General features: G+C 46.4%; 1 protein-coding gene and 1 pseudogene across 3 annotated transcripts in view; both read right to left on the bottom strand.

The window, feature by feature from the left end:
* Positions 1–4,693: 4,693 nt before the first annotated feature.
* Positions 4,694–5,982, bottom strand: LOC142851326 (1-acyl-sn-glycerol-3-phosphate acyltransferase beta pseudogene; annotated as a pseudogene).
* Positions 5,983–12,002: 6,020 nt separating this feature from the next.
* The window catches only part of Eef2k (eukaryotic elongation factor 2 kinase), a 57,941-nt gene continuing 49,788 nt past the window's right edge, over positions 12,003–20,155 (bottom strand). For all 3 annotated transcript variants that reach the window (XM_075972076.1, XM_075972078.1, XM_075972077.1), the window contains 5 exons: positions 19,798–19,932; positions 19,464–19,652; positions 17,973–18,097; positions 15,980–16,158; positions 12,003–13,170 (listed from right to left, as the gene is read on the bottom strand). In XM_075972076.1, the coding sequence (XP_075828191.1) occupies positions 13,061–13,170; positions 15,980–16,158; positions 17,973–18,097; positions 19,464–19,652; positions 19,798–19,932 (738 nt within the window). In that variant the 3' untranslated portion in view covers positions 12,003–13,060. The remainder of the gene's footprint in view (positions 13,171–15,979; positions 16,159–17,972; positions 18,098–19,463; positions 19,653–19,797; positions 19,933–20,155) is intronic.

Raw genomic sequence — 20,155 nt, 5'->3', positions numbered from 1 at the left:
CAGATAAAACAATAAAATCTTTGTAATATTTCAAATAATGTTCTTTAACCTTTCACTCGCACTAGTTCCCTCGTAACCTCTATTATCGGCCGATTATACATCCTTTCAGATCTTTTGCTGTCAATTCCTATGGATGTTTATGTCCATGAAAAATAATTTCGTTCATATTGTGTATGGGTTGGTATATAAATATTTATTAACATGCTAACGTATACACAGCTGGCTAGCTTTTTCACCAGACTTTTTATTTTTCTTTTGCTTTTACCAGGCTTTGTTTTTTAAGTATCTGTGTACGCTAATGAATACATATAGACTTTTACATTTATTTTATTTATTTGTTTATGGGGGCGGCATGTCGCGGAGGTCAGAGGACAATTTACTGGAGTCTATTCTCTCTTTCCACCACGTGGGGGCAGCTTAGATTGTCAGCCTTGAAGGCAAGTAGTCTTTACCCACTGAAACATCTCACCAGCCCAGATACTGTAAAAGACTGAAAAAAGCACAGTGAAAAAGACCCATATTTCCGTCATCTAGAATTAAACTCATTTCTGCATATACATTTGTACCCACATACACATGTATTTGTTGTTTTGAGTCAAGGCTCATTGGGCTCAGGCTGGTTTTGAATGTGCTATCTTGCTAAAGATGTGTTTGAACTTCTGATTCTACTGGTCCCATCTGATTCTTGCTAATTACTGTTAATATTGCTTCTAATTATTTTCTCATGTATATAATTTTTATTAAAAGTTAAACAGGTAAGGTCTCTTAGATGCCTCAGCGGGTGGGGGTGCTTGTCGCTAAGTCTGAGAACCTGAGTTCAATCCCTGGAACCCACAAGGTAGAAGAAAATAATCCCACAAGTTGTCCTCTGACACACATACCCATACAATAAATAAATGAATAAATTTAAGTTAATATAATTTAATATACTTTTTGTTTTTCAAGAGGGTTTCTCTGTGTAATAATCCTGTCTGTCCTGGAACTCACTATGTAGACCAGGCTGGCCTTGAACTCACAAAGATCCACCTGCTTCTGCCTACCGAGTGTAAAACTATATCTTAAAATATGGGCTGAGCATAATGGTGCACATTCGTGGCCCCAGTACTCAGGAGGCAAATGCAGGAATATTCACAGCTTTAAGGCCAGCCTGGTCTACACGGTGACAGAGCAGGTTTCAGGACAGCCTGGACTACATAGGGATACTCTGTCTCAAAACAAAATGATTAAAATATTAAAAAATATATTGGACTATGAGGAGTTAAAAGCACTACATTTAGAAGGCCCTCTCAGGCAGGTGTCGTGGCGCACACCTTTAATCCTAGCACTCGGGAGGCAGAGGCAGGCAGATCTGGATCTCTGTGAGTTCGAGGCCAGCCTGGTGCACAAATCAACTTCCAGGACAGCCAGATCTGTTACACTGGGTGTCCTCTTACAAATATCACTCCAGCTTATAACTAATATAAATTTAATATGTATCCTTCCAATAACGTCTCAAGCTTTTACATTTGTAAATCCATGAGAAATATACAGAGTGCTCTTCTGTGTTCTCGAAGGATACCAACGCCATTGCCTTTTCCACCCCATTACTGTGTTTTTGAGATCTATTATACTAACTCATCCCATACTATAAATATGCAATATTTGTTTTTAAGTTTTCTGGGCAGTATTATGGGAACTATCTCTGTACATGGCTTCTAGATAGACTTTCCTCCGTGTTTTCTCCCAGAATTGAAATTGTTGAATCATATGTACATTTTCTTTTCTTGGCTGGAGGCAGGTGAAGGAGTTGTTATTCAGCCCAGGACCCCAGCCCATGGGAGGGTGCTGCCCACAGTTAGGATGAATATTCCCGACTCAATCTCCCAACTCTTAGAAGAACAAACCGAAGTATAATTTCACCAAAGCTCACACTGGGAATCAGGGAGTTTATTGGGCATAACTTACAGAGCAAGGGTGAGGGATTGCTCTGAAGAGTTTTGGTAAGTCTGGGGTTGCCACGGCAGAAAGTCTTCACCCCAAAGAGATGATGGGTTTCCCATAACTGCCTCCTCCGCTAACCTCCCCCAGTCTGTAAGCTCTAGCACCTCCCCAGACCCCAAGACCACTAGCAATGAGGACAGAATTGCATACAAATTGCTGGGTTGAGAGCCTGGAATCTTATGCCAGGGTTCAAGACCTTCTCCATCTGCTCCATCTTCCGAGGGAAGGGACGTCAGTCAATAGTCCCTCTTAGAAGCAAGTACAGCTGATCTGAGGATGATGGCGGCCGCTTTGCTTGGAGGACCAAGTTCTACAATACCTATCTAGGCTCTCGCTCACAGACAAGCCCAGAGGTTGGTTTCCTCGGTGGTTCTCATTGAATTGTTTTCTCACTTGCAGCAAAACTGTAATAGAATTTTTTTTTTGATTTTTCGAGACAGGGTTCCTCCGTAGCTTTTGGTTCCTGTCCTGGAACTAGCTCTTGTAGACCAGGCTGGCCTCGAACTCACAGAGATCCGCCTGCCTCTGCCTCCCGAGTGCTGGGATTAAAGGCGTGCGCCACCACCGCCCGGCTGTAATAGAATTTTGATGTATGCAATAAAGTATACCTGCAAAGTTTAACATTTCTTAGCCAGGCAGTGGTGGTGCACGCCTTTAATCCCAGCACTCACACTCAGGAGGTAGAGGCAGGCGGATCTCTGTGAGTTTGAGGCCAGCTTGGTCTACAAGAGCTAGTTCCAGGACAGGCTCCAAAACTACAGAGAAACCTGTCTCAAAAAACCAAAAAAAAAAAAAAAAAAAAAAAAGAAAGAAAGAATGACCTTTGATCTCCCTGTCTCCACTACACCTGTTTTGTTTTTTTGTTTTTGTTTTGTTTTGTTTTGTTTTGTGTTTTTGATTTTTGAGACAGGGTTTCTCCATAGCTTTTTGGTTCCTGTCCTGGAACTAGCTCTTGTAGACCAGGCTGGCCTCGAACTCACAGAGATCCGCCTGCCTCTGCCTCCCGAGTGCTGGGATAAAGGGCGTGTGCCACCACTGCCCAGCACCTGTTTTCTTTTGTGAGGGGTGGTTGAGACAGGGTCTCTCTATGAAGTCCTGAATGTTCTGGAACTCTCTACATAGACCAAACTGTTCTTGAACTCACAGAGATCCTCCTGCAACTGTCTCCCGAGTGCTGGGATTAAAGACATGTGTCACTTCACCCACCTCTTTGTTACTGGGAATCAAACTATGGGCTTGATTTGTGCTATACAAATACTCCATCAACTCAGCTAAGTTTTTGCTTCTTTTGTTTTTGGAAGAACAAGTGTTCTTATTCTTAACCTCTGAGCCATTTTTCCAGCCCAGCCCTTAAATTTTATAATCTCTCTCTTTTTCTTTCTCTCTCTCCCTCTTTATTTCCCTCCCTCCCTCCCTCCTTCTCCCCCCCCCTCGTCCTGGCTGGCCTGGAATTCACTATGTAGACCAGGCTGGTTTCGAACTCACAGAGACCTGCTTGCCTCTGCCTCCCGAGTGCTGGGATTTGGGATGGCCTACACCTACACCTGTGTTCATGGTCACTCATATTTAGCTCCAGATTAAACAATCTTTTGCCATACACCAAAGGGTGTGACCAAAGATTGTCTACAACAATAAGCAATAACTTTGCTTAAATAATAAAAAATAACTCTTACCTTTAAAGTGAGTTTTTTCCATGGACACAACAAGTTTTAAAATTGGTCATTTAAGATTACAACACAATTATATCATTATAATCTCAGATAATAAAAGAAAGTTAAAAAGCTAAACCTGCCCTCCCTAAATTAATCATTTAGTTCAGTGGTTCTTAACCTATGAGTCTTGACTCCTTGCAGGATCAAATGAACCATTCACAGGGGTTACCTAAGACCCAGATATTTACATTATAATTCATAATAGGAGAAAATTTACACAGTTATGAAGTAGCAACAAAACAATTTTGTAGCAGGAGGTGGTGGCGCACGTCTTTAATCCCAGCACTTGGAGGCAGAGGCAGGCAGATCTCCATGAGTTCGAGGCCAGCCTGGTTTACAAGAGTGAGTTCCAGGACAGCTAGAGCTGTTACACAGACAAACCCTGTCTTGAAAAACCAAATAATAATAATAATAAATAATAATAATAATAAAAATTTTATGGTTGGAGTCACCAGAGGATGAGGAACTGTATGAAAGGGTCACAGCATTAAGAAGGTTGAGGTTCACTGCTTTAGCCTGTATTAAATGTGCGAGCCCTGTACTTCATTCCTAATGCAGTTTCCTCTGAAATGTTCTCCAATGCTGTCTGCTCTTTCACATTCAATGCTTCTTTTAAAAACATCGTCTTTTCACTTCTTAGAGTTCACTTATTTAAAAAAAAAAGGAGCCAAGTACAGCAGTGATTTGTGCCTGAGACTATCGGTCAGTGAGGATGGCAGGCTCTGCCCTCCGGTGCTGTGGGACCCAGGTTTCCTTGAGACTGGGAACCAAATTCCTCCTCTTCCTGATGGCCTGATGCAAGCCATGACCAGGTTCCTGAGTGTTGATCCTGCACTGTGTTGCCCATGCTTAGCTGCCTCCTGGTCTTGCAGGTCAGCCCACCTGCCAAATGGCCACATTCTGGAGACACAGGCATGAGGTGGGATGTTGCATGGGGTCTAAGGCCTGTGACAGAAAGGGCTTCCTGTTTCCAGGCCCCAATGAGAGCCAGGCCAGCAGGGGAATATGACAAGATGATGTTTGGTAGGTGAGAGGGTATGGCCTTCTGTCCATCCTCCAGCCTCGGCTTCTCACCCGCCCTCCCCCAGCTCCCCTGCCTCTGTGGACTGGGCTACTAGGCTGGCACAACCCCAAGATCCTTAATGGCAGAGTTCTGAGGCATCTGGGCATTTTGTAGAAAGGTGTCCCTCATGGACTGGTAGCAAGCGTTCACAAGCATGGTGACATAAGCTTCTGGAAGGCCGTTGGTAGGAACAGCATCTAGCACTTGTACCCTGATTGTTCCTGAGGTGAAAAGTTTAGCCTTGACATTGTAGGAGGAAGAAAAGGATGAGTACACACGGGGGATGATGGGCACCTGGGCCTGGATGGCCAAGTGGAAGGCACCTTTTTAAAAGGGCTACAGGTCCCCATTGTTGTTACGTGTACCCTCTGGGTAGATCCACACTTTGAGATTGTCCTTGACCATGAGGTCACCCAGGTCGACCACCAGGATCATGGCAGTTCTGGCACCATGTTGGCGGTTGATAAAGTAGACACCCCAGTGGTACTTACTGATTAGGCCCCCGTGAACGGCAGCTTACGCTTGGTGATCTGCTCACAGCGTTTAGGGAGTATCTCCATGATGCCCATGAAGTCCAGGTGAAAGACTCTAAATGCATTTCTGAGGCCTCTCAGCATTACACAGATGTGACAGTCGCCCACACACGAATGTTGGACTTTCCATCTCCCTGTGTTCTCATGGATGTTCTCCAAACATAACTCTATTGAGGCAAGACAACCATGGAGGTTGACTCAGTTCCTGATGTATTGATTCAGTCACCGGAGCAAGGTCAGGATGACCCACGGATGCTCCCCCTTACCTCACCAGATCACGCAGCTATTCTCCTGCCCTGGCACAGACCAATCACTGCTAGTAGCCCATTGAATAAGTCAATCCAAAGAGTTGGAAAACAACCCTCAGGCTCCCTCCTTGTTTCTATGGCTCTTTTGCTTTTAAAGATGGGCTATAACAGCTATCGAGGTCCTTCATATCCTGAACCTGAAGGGCCCTGTCATGACAGAATAAAAATCCTCTTGCTTTTGCATCAATTGTGGTTGTGTGAGTGGTGTCTGGAGCAACTCCCCCCTGAAGCTTGGACTCCTGAGTCCAACACAGGATATTCTGGTTACTAGAAATGATGACGCATGGACACAGTAGAGGCTGACCTTGCCATAGAACCTGGTGGTGTGGCTCAGCTGCACAAGCAGCAGCAACAACAGCAGCAGCGCTGCTGACAGCCATGGCCATAGCTCCATAATATTCGCACCCCAGCCCGGATCGTGTTGCCATCTGCCCTAAAAAACACTTTTTAAAGATGTATTTTATATGTTTGAGTGTTTTCCAAGCATGTGCATCACACGTGTGCCTGGTGCCCAAGCGGCCTTGAATTCTGTGGAATTAGAGTTATAGATACTTGTGAGCCATCAGTGAGTGCTGGGTATTGAATCTGGGTCCTCTGCAAAAGCAACAGATGCTCTTGACTGAGGAGCCACTGTCCAGCTCTTCAGTGCGACTTTCACATGTTGGTCTTTAGCTATCTGTTCAGGTTGAGAATGGGGCTTTCGCCGGTTGGTGGTGCACGCTTTTAATCCCAGCATTTGGGAGGCAGAGGCAGACGGATCTCTGTGCGTTCAAGGCCAGCCTGGTCTACAAGAGCTAGTTCCAGGACAGGCTCCAAAACTACAGAGAAACCTGTCTCAAAAAGCAAAACAAAAACAAAAACACACACAGAGAGATTGAGAACAGGGTTCTAAATTGTCTGGGGAGTTCTGAGTGTGGGAGGGTTGTGGCTGTGGCCTTCCTTAGGGGTCAGAACATTCATTAATTTTAATTAGTCAGATACCCTTACAGGTTCTTACAGTTGCTTTCTGTCATTAAGTTGGACATTACACAATGCCTAGCATGCAGAAAAGGCTGGTAGAGCATTTTTTATATTAACTCTGGAAATTTCTATTAATTTCTGTCTTAGGCTTTTATTGCTGCGAAGAGACAATATGACCACAGCAACTCTTATAAAGAAAACTTGTAATTGAGGATTGAGGGGAACTCGTTTACAGTCAGGGGTTCAGTCCATTATGATCATGACGGGGAGCACAGCAGCAAGCAGGCAGACGTGGTGCTGGGGTGGAGAGCACTACACCTTGACTCCAAAGCAACAAGAAGTCAACTGTTGCATGGAGAGAAGCTTGAGAAAAATACTTCAAAGCCTGTCCCCCACAGTGACACACTTCCAACAGAAGGCATGGCTCAGATGAAAGGTGTGCCCTCTAGAGTCAAAATCTGGATTAAAGGCATGTATCATCCAGCCTCCTCTATCAGGACCACATTTCTCCGAAAGGCTACACCCCTAATACACCCCTAATAGTGTCCCTCCCTATGATTTTATGGGTGCCAAACACATTTCAACTACAATTCTCCACAGTAAAGGACTTCACTTTGCTGTGCCTGGTATCCCAGCAGGATACTGAGGACACTGGCCCTCAACACAAAGGCTACAGGCCAACAGGTCTGGCTGATGATGATTTGATGATTGCGTTCATTCTGCTGGTCCATTGCTTTAATGGTCATTTTTTGTTTTTTTTTTTTTTTTGGTTTGGTTTTTCGAGACAGGGTTTCACTGTAGTTTTGGAGCCTGTCCCGGAACTAGCTCTTGTAGACCAGGCTGGCCTCGAACTCACAGAGATCCGCCTGTCTCTGCCTCCCGAGTGCTGGGATTAAAGGCGTGCGCCACCACCGCCCAGCTCGGCTTAGTCATTTTTAAAGGGCTTTTGTGACAAATTCTGTGTGGTTGAGGTTGGCTTTAAACTCAGAATCCTCTTGCCCCAGCTTCTCAAGTGCTGGGGTTACATACATGAACCACCATATCCAGCCTGTGGATTTGGGATCCAGGCTCCTTGGGTCTGCTGACTTGGTGGCAATCCATACATTTCCCAATCTCCAGACTTCTTGCTGTTGACTCCTTTGTCACTGTCCTTATGAGCTCGTCGCAAAAACATACAATAAAACTTTTAAAAGTTCCCTATCGGGCTGGAGAGATGGCTCAGAGGTTAAGAGCATTGCCTGCTCTTCCGAAGGTCCTGAGTTCAATTCCCAGCAACCACATGGTGGCTCACAACCATCTGTAATGAGGTCTGGTGCCCTCTGCTGGCCTGCAGGCATACACACAGACAGAATATTGTATACATAATAAATAAATAAATATTTAGAAAAAAAAAGTTCCCTATCATTGTAGATGAAGAGTCAGGATGACTTACATATACCTGATCAACCTACTGCCAATGCAGTGTTAGGATAAAGTTCAAAATATTGTTTTTTTGAGACAGGGTTTCTCTGTGTAACAACCCTGACTGTCCTGAAACTTGCTTTGTAGATCAGGGTGGCCTTGAACTCACAGAGATATACCTGCCTCTGCTTCCCAAGTGCTGGGGTTAAAGGCATGTGCCACCACTGCCCAGCTAACATTCAAAAATTTTAAAACCAAAACACTATGATCTCGAGTCCAAATGCTCACACCAGACACTTCTAAAGCCCTACATAAAAGAGCCCCAATTCACATGGTCTTCTCAGTCAACTCTGAGGGGCAATGATCATTGTTTGACAGATGGGCAAATCAAAAGCATTCATAGATTTTATCTAAAACAAACTGACAGTGTAAGGGCCAGATCTGGGAAAGCTTGCTTTATTAGAATTTATTACAAAAGTTAAAAATCAGGATCGATCACATTTTTTTCCGCTGTGTGAAAAGCCGGCCCAGGGTCACGTTGGGCCCACATTCCAGGCGATGCAGCTCATGTTGAAGGTGGAAGAGAGCTGTCCTTCCTTCAGTAAGCCTGTGGCTTGCTTCAGCCTCCGTGTGGCTAATTTTTGATTTGTATGTTTTTTTTATAGGGAGGGAAAATTTGAGAGTGAGTGTGAATTTGACATAGTAGGGAAAAAAATATTGAGAGAGGCGAGCTGGAACCTGGAGTGTACCCCAAACTGCACCTGTAGCTCCGGCCAGTTGCCTTGAGACGGTCAGAGATGAAGTAAGAGGCGCAAATCCAAGCAGGGAATGGCGTGGTCTCGCTTCCCTGCTTCCCATTCATCTCAAGCTGCACACACTTGTGTAAACACTTGTGAATTTTCACACCACACTTAGTGATTCAAAGGTGCTGGGATGAGGGACAGCAAAGATTGGAGGGGAATTAGCTCAGTGGGTGTGCTGGTCTAGAGGGCAGGGAGTGGGATTATTTTGAAGCACTGAAGCCTGAGGATGTTCTTTCTTACATCCATGAAGCCTGCATTATGTATGATTTGCAGTGCTGGGGCCCAAACCCAAGACCTCAACTACATGCTATATTCATACTCACCCCAACCCTGTTTGATTTACGTCTCTGTCACCTGTAGTAAGACTGAGTGGACTGTCACATCAGTTAAATGCTTTTATTCCCAGGACCCTCTGGAAAACAGCAGCTCTCTGGGCCCTAGCTCCAGCTGAGCCTCTAGCTAGCAGTGCCACTGGAATCTGTTCAGTTGATCTAGACAGAACTGACTACAAGTGCCAGGCACTGCTGTTACCCTCCCTGAGCTGGACCCAGCACATGGGGAGAGAAGGTACCCTTACCAGCTTTTGAAGACATACGAGTGGGCTTGGGAGGAGAAATAACCATTTCTGCAAGTTGTCTTTTATTTTTATTATTTTATTTTGGTTTTTCAAGACAGGGTTTCTCTGTGTAGCTTTAGAACCTTCCTGGAACTTCCTCTGTAGGTCAGGCTGGCTTCGAACCCACAGAGATCCACCACCTGCCTCTGCCTCACGAGTGCTTGGGTTAAATGTTGAAGCCCATGTGGGTCCAACACAGATTCCCTAACTGGACTGGAACGGAGTTGCGAGGAATAATCAGACGCAGCTTACACGGTCATCCTTCAAGGGCAAGATCTCCCTCATTTATTTTTTCTTTCTTTTTTTTTTTTTTTTCGAGACAGGGTTTCTCTGTAGCTTTGGTGCCTGTCCCGGAACTAGCTCTTGTAGACCAGGCTGGCCTTGAACTCCCAGAGATCCGCCTGCCTCTGCCTCCACCTTGGATCTCGGGTGTGCGCCTTTAATCTGCTGGGATTAAAGGCGTGCGCCACCACCGCCCGGCTCTCTCCCTTGTTTATATTATTCAAGCAGTTTATATATCCTCACATAAACTGAGTGTGGGGGGGGACAATGACACACATCAGGCTGTCTCCTAGGCAACCAGGGGAATGGGCCTTAGTCACCTCCGCCTCTGTATGCTAGCAGTCAGGTAGGCCATGAATTAGCATCTCCATAAGACATCCTCCAAATTACAAAGGAAGGAAGCACCAAACCTCCTAAGTCATCAGCTTCAGCCAACACCTCTTCTCAGGTGATCTACATTTATAACAAAAGAAATTAGGAGCAGCACATCCTGGCTATTGTTAAACAGACAGCTTGTCTGCAGAGTTCGTGACCACCTCAGACCGGGGCTCACGGCTCTTGTGCCATACAGAAATATGGGCCTACAGTTAAAGGCACTAGCTATCACTTTATTATTTTTTTTTTAAATTTATTCTGTAACCCAGGCTGGACTGGAAGTCATCATGTAGCCCAAGCTGGCATGAGACTCACAGTGACCGGTCCTTCCACCTCAACCTCCTAAGCTGTGCTATGATTAAAAAAAAAAAAAGTGGCTCAAACCTGTAAACAATTTATTTTTTTTTATGTGCATTGGTGTTTGCATGTTTGTGTGTGAGGGTGTTGGATCCCCTAGAACTGGAGTCACAGATAGCCTTTTTTTTTTTTTAAGAGACAAGAGTCTTAGTACATAGTTCAGGCTGGTCTCAAACTCATAATCTTCTGGCCGCAGTCTCCAAGTGCACGTGTTACACACCAGGCTCTCACAGCTCACTTTCCATTCACAAGGCCTTAGAGCATTTGCTCAGCTGTGTTCCAGGCTAGCTCAGCCTCCAGGAGAAAAAGAGACCACTTCCAGGCATTAAGGCCACGTGGGTGGAGCAACTTGCAGGCCTGAGGCTGTAAGTGTCCAGACAGGGACCAATCAATGGATAGAGGATGTGAGTTTGAAATCCCAGAATTAGGAAGGGTAAGACAGATAGATACCTGGAGTTCACTGGCCAGCCAGCATAGCCTATTTGGCAAGTTCTAGGCCAGCGAGAGGCCCCATCCCAAAAGAAAAAGGTGGCTAGCATCTGAGTAATCCGAGGTCGTCTGCTAACCAACACACACACTCCAGACTCCAGGACAGTTACCCTGAGAGACTGTCACAGTAAACTGCTTCTCCTAGCTAACAAATGCACCAGTTTAAAACATCCGCAGGATGGGGCAAGCCAGAGACTGTTCTGGTATTGACAAGAAACTGATGAGCACCAGCCTCTCAGAGAAAACCAGCTGTGATGGTGTCAAATGCAAACCCCAGGGCTTCACGACCTGCGGTGGGTGAAAAGGAGCTGTCGAGGATAATTCTTGCTTTTTCATTTCTTTTACACTTTCATCGATGTTTGCGTGCGCTCGCCCGTGCCACACCACACAAGTGAAGAGCAGATGATAACTTACAGGAGTTGGCTCCCTGAAACTGGCCTTCGGTTATTGGGCTAGGCTGGGCAGGAACCTTTACCCACTAAGCCATGCTAGTACCACACCAGCACCAGCTCTGTTTTGGTTCTTGTTTGGTTTTTGATTTTTTGTTTTGGGTCAAGGTCTCACTATACAGCCGAGGCTAACCTCAAACCTGGATCACCTCTGCCCACTACCACTTGGATGCTGGGACTACAGATGTGCACCATCAGTCTGAGCTCACAGGGTTAAATTGGTTCTGCTTAGCCCTCAAAGTACCTACACTCTTGACTTTAGAAACTAGTGCTTCTACAAGCTCCTCACTGGACAGGCTCAATGAGAAAATCCTAAAAAGGCCTGGGTTGCTGTTATTGTTTTGTCGTGTGTCCTCCCCGCCCCCCCCCCCCCCCCCGCCTGTTTCTCTATGTAGCCCTGGCTGTCCTGGAACTCGCTTTGTAGAGCAGTTGGAACTTCAGAGATCCACCTGCCTCTGCCTCCTCCCCCTCCCGAGTGCTGGGATTAAAGGTGAGCACCACCACCACCACCGGGCTAAAAAGGCCTGTTTTAAGGAGAGGTGAGAATGACTTGTATGTTGTGCCCTGCTTTTCTGTTCTTTAAAGCAAAGATAGAGGGTGCTCTAACATCTGTGGTGGACCACAGCAGGCCGTTCCCTTGGCGATTTGGAACCCAAACAGAAATCATACACACATTAAATCGGAACTCCTTTTATAGAAAAAGCTCATTAAGTCACAACCCGGCCCTGGGGAAACACCCAAAACTAATGAGTGTTTACACTCTTGCCTTCTTGTTCTCAGACATCTTAAGACATTTCCTAAAGGGCTGTAGCTGAAGGCCACTTGCTGCAATCGACCAGAAAAATCCAGCTTCAGGCAGAAAATGCCAAGGACAGTAGGCTGAGGGCAGAGTTTATAAAACGTCACCACATCAAGAAATGACCGTGGAATCTGCACAAGGATGCTTCAGTCCCGTCGTGGATGTGGCCATGGGGGGCGCAGAGGCACTTCTGTTGGGAGGAAAGCTGCCCAGCTCCTAAGCCAAGGTCTTCCTGTGAAAGCTCTGAGGTTCATCTGCTTCCGCATCCACCAATGCAGGACTCAGAGGTAGCAAATATGTGTGTACAAAAAACCAAACCTGTTTTGTAAAGTCTACAGTAGGAAGCATGCTTTTAAAAAACGGAATTTGGTGGACACCAAGAAATCAGGTACACTGTGGGAGGCCATCAAATGAAAAACCTTATAATCTCCCTAGGGTGTGGAGGAACCTGGGTTTGAGTGATCTCTCACCTGCTGAAAAAAAAAGTCCATACACTTCCCCAAACCTAATGACAGACATCCATGGGAAGTTAACAGAATGTTCTCTACGCAGATTCCTAACGCAGGGCCTGGAGACATTGGGGTGAGTCCAGACTGCACAGGCTCAGCCCTGATACTGTCTGTTCATTCCGACAGAAAGACATGTTCTTAGATCTCATGACAAAAAATGGGGGAAAAAAAGAAAGAAAACGGAACCTCAAAAAATTAAGGTGATTCATTTGGCTGCATAGTCAACCCCCACTCCCTCAAGGTATCACCCCTAAAGGGCAGTTAAAATGTCTCTGCCAGGTGCAAAGACTTTGTCAAGAGTCAAATACAAAAGTGAATTTATAGCATAGTTAAAACTGCTTTTCCCCTTCCAAAAAAAAAAAAAATCAGCCCATTCTCCCAGCCTTTTTGCTTGGGACCAGTCGGCAGTGATCTTATGGGACAGTTATTCCTCCATCTGGGCCCAGGCCTCTTCTGCCTTTTCATAGTACTGGTTGGCTAGCCGGCCCTTCATGGCTTCCATCGCGGCTTCGGCAGCTTGGGTGTACAAGTCTCCTGAAAGACAGCAAAGCGGGCACAAGGAGGTGAGCCATTTGTCTTCATCAAGCAAGCAAATTTCATCTCACTCAAAAGAGCATCTGAGGTTTCTATAGCAACCTGGCCTGTACGGTATGATTCAAGTCGCTCAGGGTAGCATATGGTTAAACCTGGCCAGTCAAGAGTGCTCTTCAATTCTCTGGTATTGCTGTGAAACTCAAGAGCTTGCATGCCAGGCAAGAGTTCTACCGCTGAGCCACACCCCCACTCTGAAGTCCAAGGCAACCAGTCTATATGACAGACTCAAAACTGATAAGAAGTATCTAAATTGGGGGCTAGAGAGATGGCTCAGAGGTTAAGAGCACTGGCTGCTCTTCTAGAGGTCCTGAGTTCAATTCCCAGCAACCGCATGGTGGCTCACAACCATCTGTAATGAGACCTGGTGCCCTATTCTGGTGTGCAGGCATACATGTAAGTAGAACACTATATACATAATAAATTATTCTTTAAAAAAAGAAAAAGTGATCCTTTTCAAGAGGATCCTAGCTCAGTTCCCAATATCCACACTGGGCAGCTCACAACTGCCTGTAACACCTGGGGATCCAGCACCCTCTTCTGGCCTCCACAGGTATATATACACACAGCATACATTCACACATATACATACATAAAAAATAATAACATTTTTAAAGTTTTAAGAAATCTTCCATATCCATCAGATTATAGTAGAAAAAAGTGATATAATCACTCAGTGACATATTATTTAATAATAAAAGAAATGAAGAGGCTCAATGTGTAAAGACACTGATGACATAAGTTCCATCCCTAGGAGTGACATGGTGGAACAAGAGAACCAATCCTCAAAGGTTGTCCTCTAATCTCCACATGCACGCATACATAGATGATAAAAATATTTTCTTTTAGCTGGGCGCAGGGGTGCACATCTTTAACCCAGCACTCGGGAGGCAGGCCAGCACCATCTCTGCCTGCAGGCTGCCATGTTTCCTGCCATCAGTAATGAACTAAACCTCTGAAACTGACAGTCAGCCCCAATTAAATGTTTTCCTTTCTAAGAGTTGCCGTGGTCATGGTGTCTCCTCACAGCAGTAGAAACCCTGACCAAACACTGTGTGGGGGTGAAATCTGGTCCTCTTGCTTCCCTGCTGCGTCAGGCTCTGGCTCTTGATGCCAAGCTTTCCCACCATAACGGACTCTTAATCCCAAATCCTCTCTGGATTAGTAAACCAAAATCAATTCTTCCTTCTTTAAGTTATCTTTTGTTGGGGAACTCTTATCACAGCAACAGAAAAGTAACAAACATGGAGAAGACTACTCAGTGACAGAGGCAAATATGTTTCCTTGAGACAGGGTCTATGTAGCCCAGACTAGCCTGAAACTTGGAATTTCCTTATCAGCCTCCTCAATGCTGGGGTCACAGGTGTACACCATCACAACAGCTTTACAGGTGCAATGGGGGAGTCCGGTGAGAGGGCTCAGCAGGTAGAGGCATTTCCTGCCAAATCTGCTGACCCGAGCCTGATGGCTGGGTTCCACGTAGTAGAAGAAAGAACCGGGGGGGGGGGGGGGGGGGGCTGGAGAGATGGCGCAGAGGTTAAGAGCATTGCCTGCCCTTCCAAAGGTCCTGAGTTCAATTCCCAGCAACCACATGGTGGCTCACAACATCTGTAATGGGGTCTGGTGCCCTCTTCTGGCCTGAAGGCATACAGACAGAATATTGTATACATAATAAATAAATAAATATTAAAAAAAGAACCGACTCCCACATATGCAATGGTGTGTGCACGCATTCACAAACACACAACATAAGTAAAGATAGTAAGCCTTCTTGTGTATGAACACAAAACTCGTAAATTGGGAAGACTGGCTGCATCCTTATTTGATTTATATACATAAATTTTGATGTCTTCTTCTGTCTCGCTACCCCCCCCCCTTATTTTTTTAAAGTACTGGGAGGGGGTGCATGTACCAGGGCAGAGGTGTGGAGGTCAGAGGGCAACTCTGTGGGGTCTCTTCTACCTTTACATGGGTTCTGATAATCAAACTTAGCTTATCAGGGTGGCCTAGGAACCCCCTTTTTGCTGTCCCCTTATTTTCTGAGGCAGGGTCTCTCCCACTGAACCTAGAAATTATTATTTCAGCTGGACTGGCCGACCAGCAAGCCCTTAGGAGCCACTGTCTTTGCCATCCCAAGATGGGGATTATACGTATGAATATCACATCCTGCTTTTAAAAGTAAATAAATAGTTAAAAAGGAAACAGAGAATAATATAAAATTAAAACAAAAATGTGAGGGACTGGAAAAATGATTCGGGGGTTAACAGTAAAGGACTAGAGTTCAGTTCCCAGGAGCCATGCTGGGCAGCTCCCAACCTCCTCCTGTAACCTCAGCTCCAGGGATCCGACATACTCTTCTGGCCTCCTCGGTGTTCTCTCTCTCTCTCTCTCTCTCTCTCTCTCACACACACACACACACACACACACACACACACACACACACACACACACACACACACACAACTAATAATAAAGTAAAATCCCCAGCACCTTCATAGTAGCTCACGACCAGCTGTACTGCAGTTCCATGAGATCCAACTCTCTTCTGGCCTCTGAGAGTACCAGGCACACACGGTATACACGCATGTAGGTAAACACTCATACATATAAAAATAACATGTGATAAAGTAAAAATAAAATATTTGTCTGCGTACCATCTCTATAAAGACCCCTATTGGTGAAAGTGGCTCATCTGGGAACTATAGACCTTCCCCAGCCCCATCCTACCCCAGGGAAGGTCTGTGGGCCTCACCTGATCTTTGGGGGTTCTTGTCCAGCCCGAACCCTCCGGTGAGCAGCATCTCAGCCTGCCTGGCCAGCAGCGCGTACTGGGGCTCGTCCTGTACTCCGTCGTACTCCCCACTCTCGTCGCAGTCCGTTGTCTCCAGGGCCGTGTTGTACCAGTGTAGAGCCTCTGACCAGTCTCGGCACCTTGCCAGGCGATACGGAGGGGAGAAGGATGTTACTATGGCAAGGTGTGGGGAGGCAGAGGACCACTGAGTTGGAGAGGCAAGCCTGGGACTCCAGTGGGACCACCACCTCTGGTCCACAAACTACAGCACCAATGGCCACATCATATAAGGGACACCTTCATGTTGCAGACTTTCTATGTTTCTGTTTCATTTCTGAAAAATTTAATTTATGTGTCCGTGAGTGTGTATGCTGCATGTGTGCAGATGTACAAGGAGGCCAAAGGAGGAAAGGGATCCACGGAGCTGGAGCTACAAGTGGTTGTGAATTCCTTGTTGCGGGTGCTGGGAACTGAACTCGGGTCCTTTGGAAGAGCAGCAAGAGTGCTTCACCCCTGAGTGATCTCTCCAGCCCCTATATAGATAATCTCTTTCCCACCCAAACCAAGACAGGGTTTCTCTGTGTCATCCTGGCTGTTCTGGCTTCAAACTCAGAAAGCCTCTGCCTCTGCCTCCCGAGTGCTGGGATTAAAGGCGTGCGTCGCCACCGCCTGGCTCAGTTTCTATTTTTATTTCGAAGGGATCTCTCCTTAGCGAAATTGGCACAGTAGCCGGGCGATGGTGGCGCACGCCTTTAATCCCAGCACTCGGGAGGCAGAGGCAGGCGGATCTCTGTGAGTTCGAGACCAGCCTGGTCTACAGAGCTAGTTCCAGGACAGGCTCCAAAGCCACAGAGAAACCCTGTCTCAAAAAAACACCCAAAATTGGCACAGTGTGAAAAACCCTTCACCAGTGGAAGGAGAATTCCTTGGGGAAGGTGTGAGGAGAGCCAGATGGCAGAGGACAAATGAGTGTCATTCCTTAGGTGCCAGCCACTTTGTTTTTTTTTCTTCTTGAGACAGGGTCTCTCACTCATCTGAAACTTGCCAACAACCCCAGGGCCCCGCTGATTTCTGTTCAACTTTTTCTAAATGAGTTCTGGGAACCAAAGTCAAGTCTTCATGTGCCAGGCAAATAATTTATTGACCAAGCTATCTCCCCAGCAAAGGAGATGAATTCTTGATACTAAAGAGAAGGTGCCTGCTGAAGAATGTATCTCCCAGTCCCCCTTGGTTTTTTGGAACAGGGTTTCTCTATGTAGCCCTGGCTGTACTGGAACTAGCTCTGTAGACCAGGCTGAAGTCCTAGGTTTAATCTTAAGTTTAAACACTGCATCATCATAAGAATACAAATTAAAACAAGAGTAGGGAAAAGCAGTCACAATCACCCAAAATTCTATTTTCGATAGACAATCATACTGAACTGCATAACCTTTTCTGGTTCCCCCCTGCTCCAATCAAATCTTTACATATGCTGTAAAGACTTCCATCTATTGTATATTTTATGTGTGAGGCACTGTGGGAAAGGTATTTGATCTTCATGGGTGCGCCATTAGAGAGATACTATCATCATTATTCCTATTTCACCAAAAGAAGAAACTGAGGCCAGAGAGGTAAAGTGACTTGCTGAAAGTAACTGAGGTGGACTCAGAGCTAAGCAGAGCTAAGGCTAGAACCCATGTCTGTTTGTCCTGAACCAAAGAAAAGTGACCTGCCAACAGGGGGTGGGCTCAGAGGTTGGGAGCACTGGCTTCTCTTCCAGAGGTCCTGAGTTCAATTCCAAGGAACTACAAGGTGGCTCACAACCATCTGTAATGAGATCCGGTGCCCTCTTCTGGTGTCCAAGCATACACACAGGCAGTACACTATACATAATGAATTATTTAAAAAAAAAAAAGAAAAAGCAACCTGTGTGGCCCAGATTATCCCAACATCAATCACACGACAGCCATAGTACCTGTCTGGGCTGAGGTTCAAGCCGGTGTCAAAAGCTCGGGCCACTAGGATCATGGACTGCCTATCACCAGCTTCTGCCGCCTTCAGTAAGTAATCAAAGCCTTTTGTCTTGTTCTCCTCTGTGTCCTGTCAAACACAAACAGCACCTGAGTGTCTGAGGGAGACCGCAAGGGCTCCTTTGTCAACCTCCAGTTTCTTAAGTCGTTGTGAGAGTTCTGGGCTGGGAAGTTCACGTCCACGGCTGTCAGTATATCGATGAGCTTGTTTAGCTACCCCACCATGGGTTTAGGAAACTAAATGCTTGCCAGGCTTTGTGGTAGGCACCTTTAATTCCAGCACTCAGGAAGAGGCAGAGGTAGTTTGAGGCCAGTCTGGAGCTAGTTCTAAGACAGCCAGGGCTACACAGAGAAACCTGGTCACAACAAAACAAAACCCTACGTTTGTATTGTGTTTGCTTATTTATTTATTGTGTGTGTCAGCTTGCATGTGCCACAGTCTATGTATTAAGGTAGGAGTTGGCTCTTTCTTTCCACCATGTGGGACCCAGGGATTGAACTCAGGATCTCAGACTTTGCAGCAGGGGCTCTTACCCACCGAGTCATCATGCTGGCCCAATTTCAAAATATCTTAAACAATCCAAAAAAGAAGCACCAGACTCCACAAACCACAGATTTTCTCTATACACTTATCTCTCCGGCCTACCCCGTCTAGAGGCAATGACCCGTCCACTCTCTGCCTCTGTGGGCTCTGAATGTGTCATATACATGGACTAGAGTGATTTAACATGTGGCATTTTGTCTGGCTCTGTCACACAGGTTGGAGCACATGCCTGTGCTTCATTCTCCTGATCAAACACTGCTCCACCTGTCTCTATTCACACCCGAGAGAGGGACTGCTGCTGTGACGTTCATGTGCACACACGCACACATACATGCGGATACCAGCTGGCTGTTTCAGACAGGATCGTAGCCTGTAGCTCAGGCTGGCCTGGAATTCACAATCCTGCCACAGCCTTCTGAGCACCGGGATGACAGGGACATCACCATGCCTGGCTTTAGATGTTTTGTTTGTTTCGTGGAGACTGTAAGAGACAAAGAAGGAATCTCCCCAGGGCCTCCAAAAGACAACTGTGGTAATTTACCAGGATGTGGGAATTTGTTATGAGGGTCTCAGGTAACTGGTACATTTCTGAAACTACATCTGAGTAGCCATTCAAAATAGTTAACTTACTATTTAGAAAATGAGAGCGAGGTGGTGGTGGCGCACGCCTTTAATGCCAGCATTTGGGAGGCAGAGGCAGGCGGATCTCTGAGTTTGAGACCAGCCTAGTCTACAAGAGTGAGTTCCAGGGCAGCCAGAGCTACATAGTCAGGCCCTGTTTTGAAAAAAGCAAACAAAACGAATCCTCCAGGAGGTGACCACCGGAATGGGGGTAGTAAGTGATGGACTGGCTGAGTACTCCACTTTAGGTCAGGGACACACATCCCCTCACCTTCAGAGAGACATCAGCCAGGATGTGGTGGGGCAGCTGAGAGTACATAAGTCCCAGGCCCACGATGGCCTCCAGTTCTCCCAGGTCAGCTGCATGCTCCAGGTGGAAGATGGCTGACTCTCGGTCCCATTCCTCATCCTTCTCACAGAAGCGCCCACCCTCGTGGTATCGTACCATGGCCAGATGGACCTGCCACAGAGACGGCATTGTTGTTCTGGCTCCCTAGGAGGTCAAAGCCATGCCTAAGGGCAGCCCAGCCAGCCTGCAAGAAGAAGCAATTAGTGGAGGAGTGGAGCGAGCCCTGCGCGGGCTCTGGAACGGGCATCCCCCATACCTTCCCCAAGACAGACTTCCCGATTTTCCTTTCGAGGTCCAGAGCGTTTAGCCTTTGCACTTCGAGGGCTACAGCCGAGGGCCTTGGCAGATGCAGACGGGAGGAATTGAGCAGGTTCCACGTCTCCACAGAGACCTGATGGGAGAGACCAGGTGGATGGAGTTTAAAGGCCAGAGAAGTGAGGGGCTGGGGCTGGGTGTGCTGTCAAAGAAGTCATCATAAAAACGGGAGGCAGGTTGGCAGGCGAGGGGAAGGAACCCCAGTGGCATCTAACTTTACTGGACAAGAGTGGCCCCCAATTCTTTTGATTTGTTCCTGACAATTTGAACAAGAGCCTTGTTATGTAGTCCAGAAAGAC

Source organism: Microtus pennsylvanicus, chromosome 5, assembly GCF_037038515.1.
Source record: "Microtus pennsylvanicus isolate mMicPen1 chromosome 5, mMicPen1.hap1, whole genome shotgun sequence".
Taxonomy (NCBI): Eukaryota; Metazoa; Chordata; class Mammalia; order Rodentia; family Cricetidae; genus Microtus; species Microtus pennsylvanicus.
Note: the sequence above shows the minus strand (reverse complement) of the source record. Positions and strands in the feature narration are given on the sequence as shown.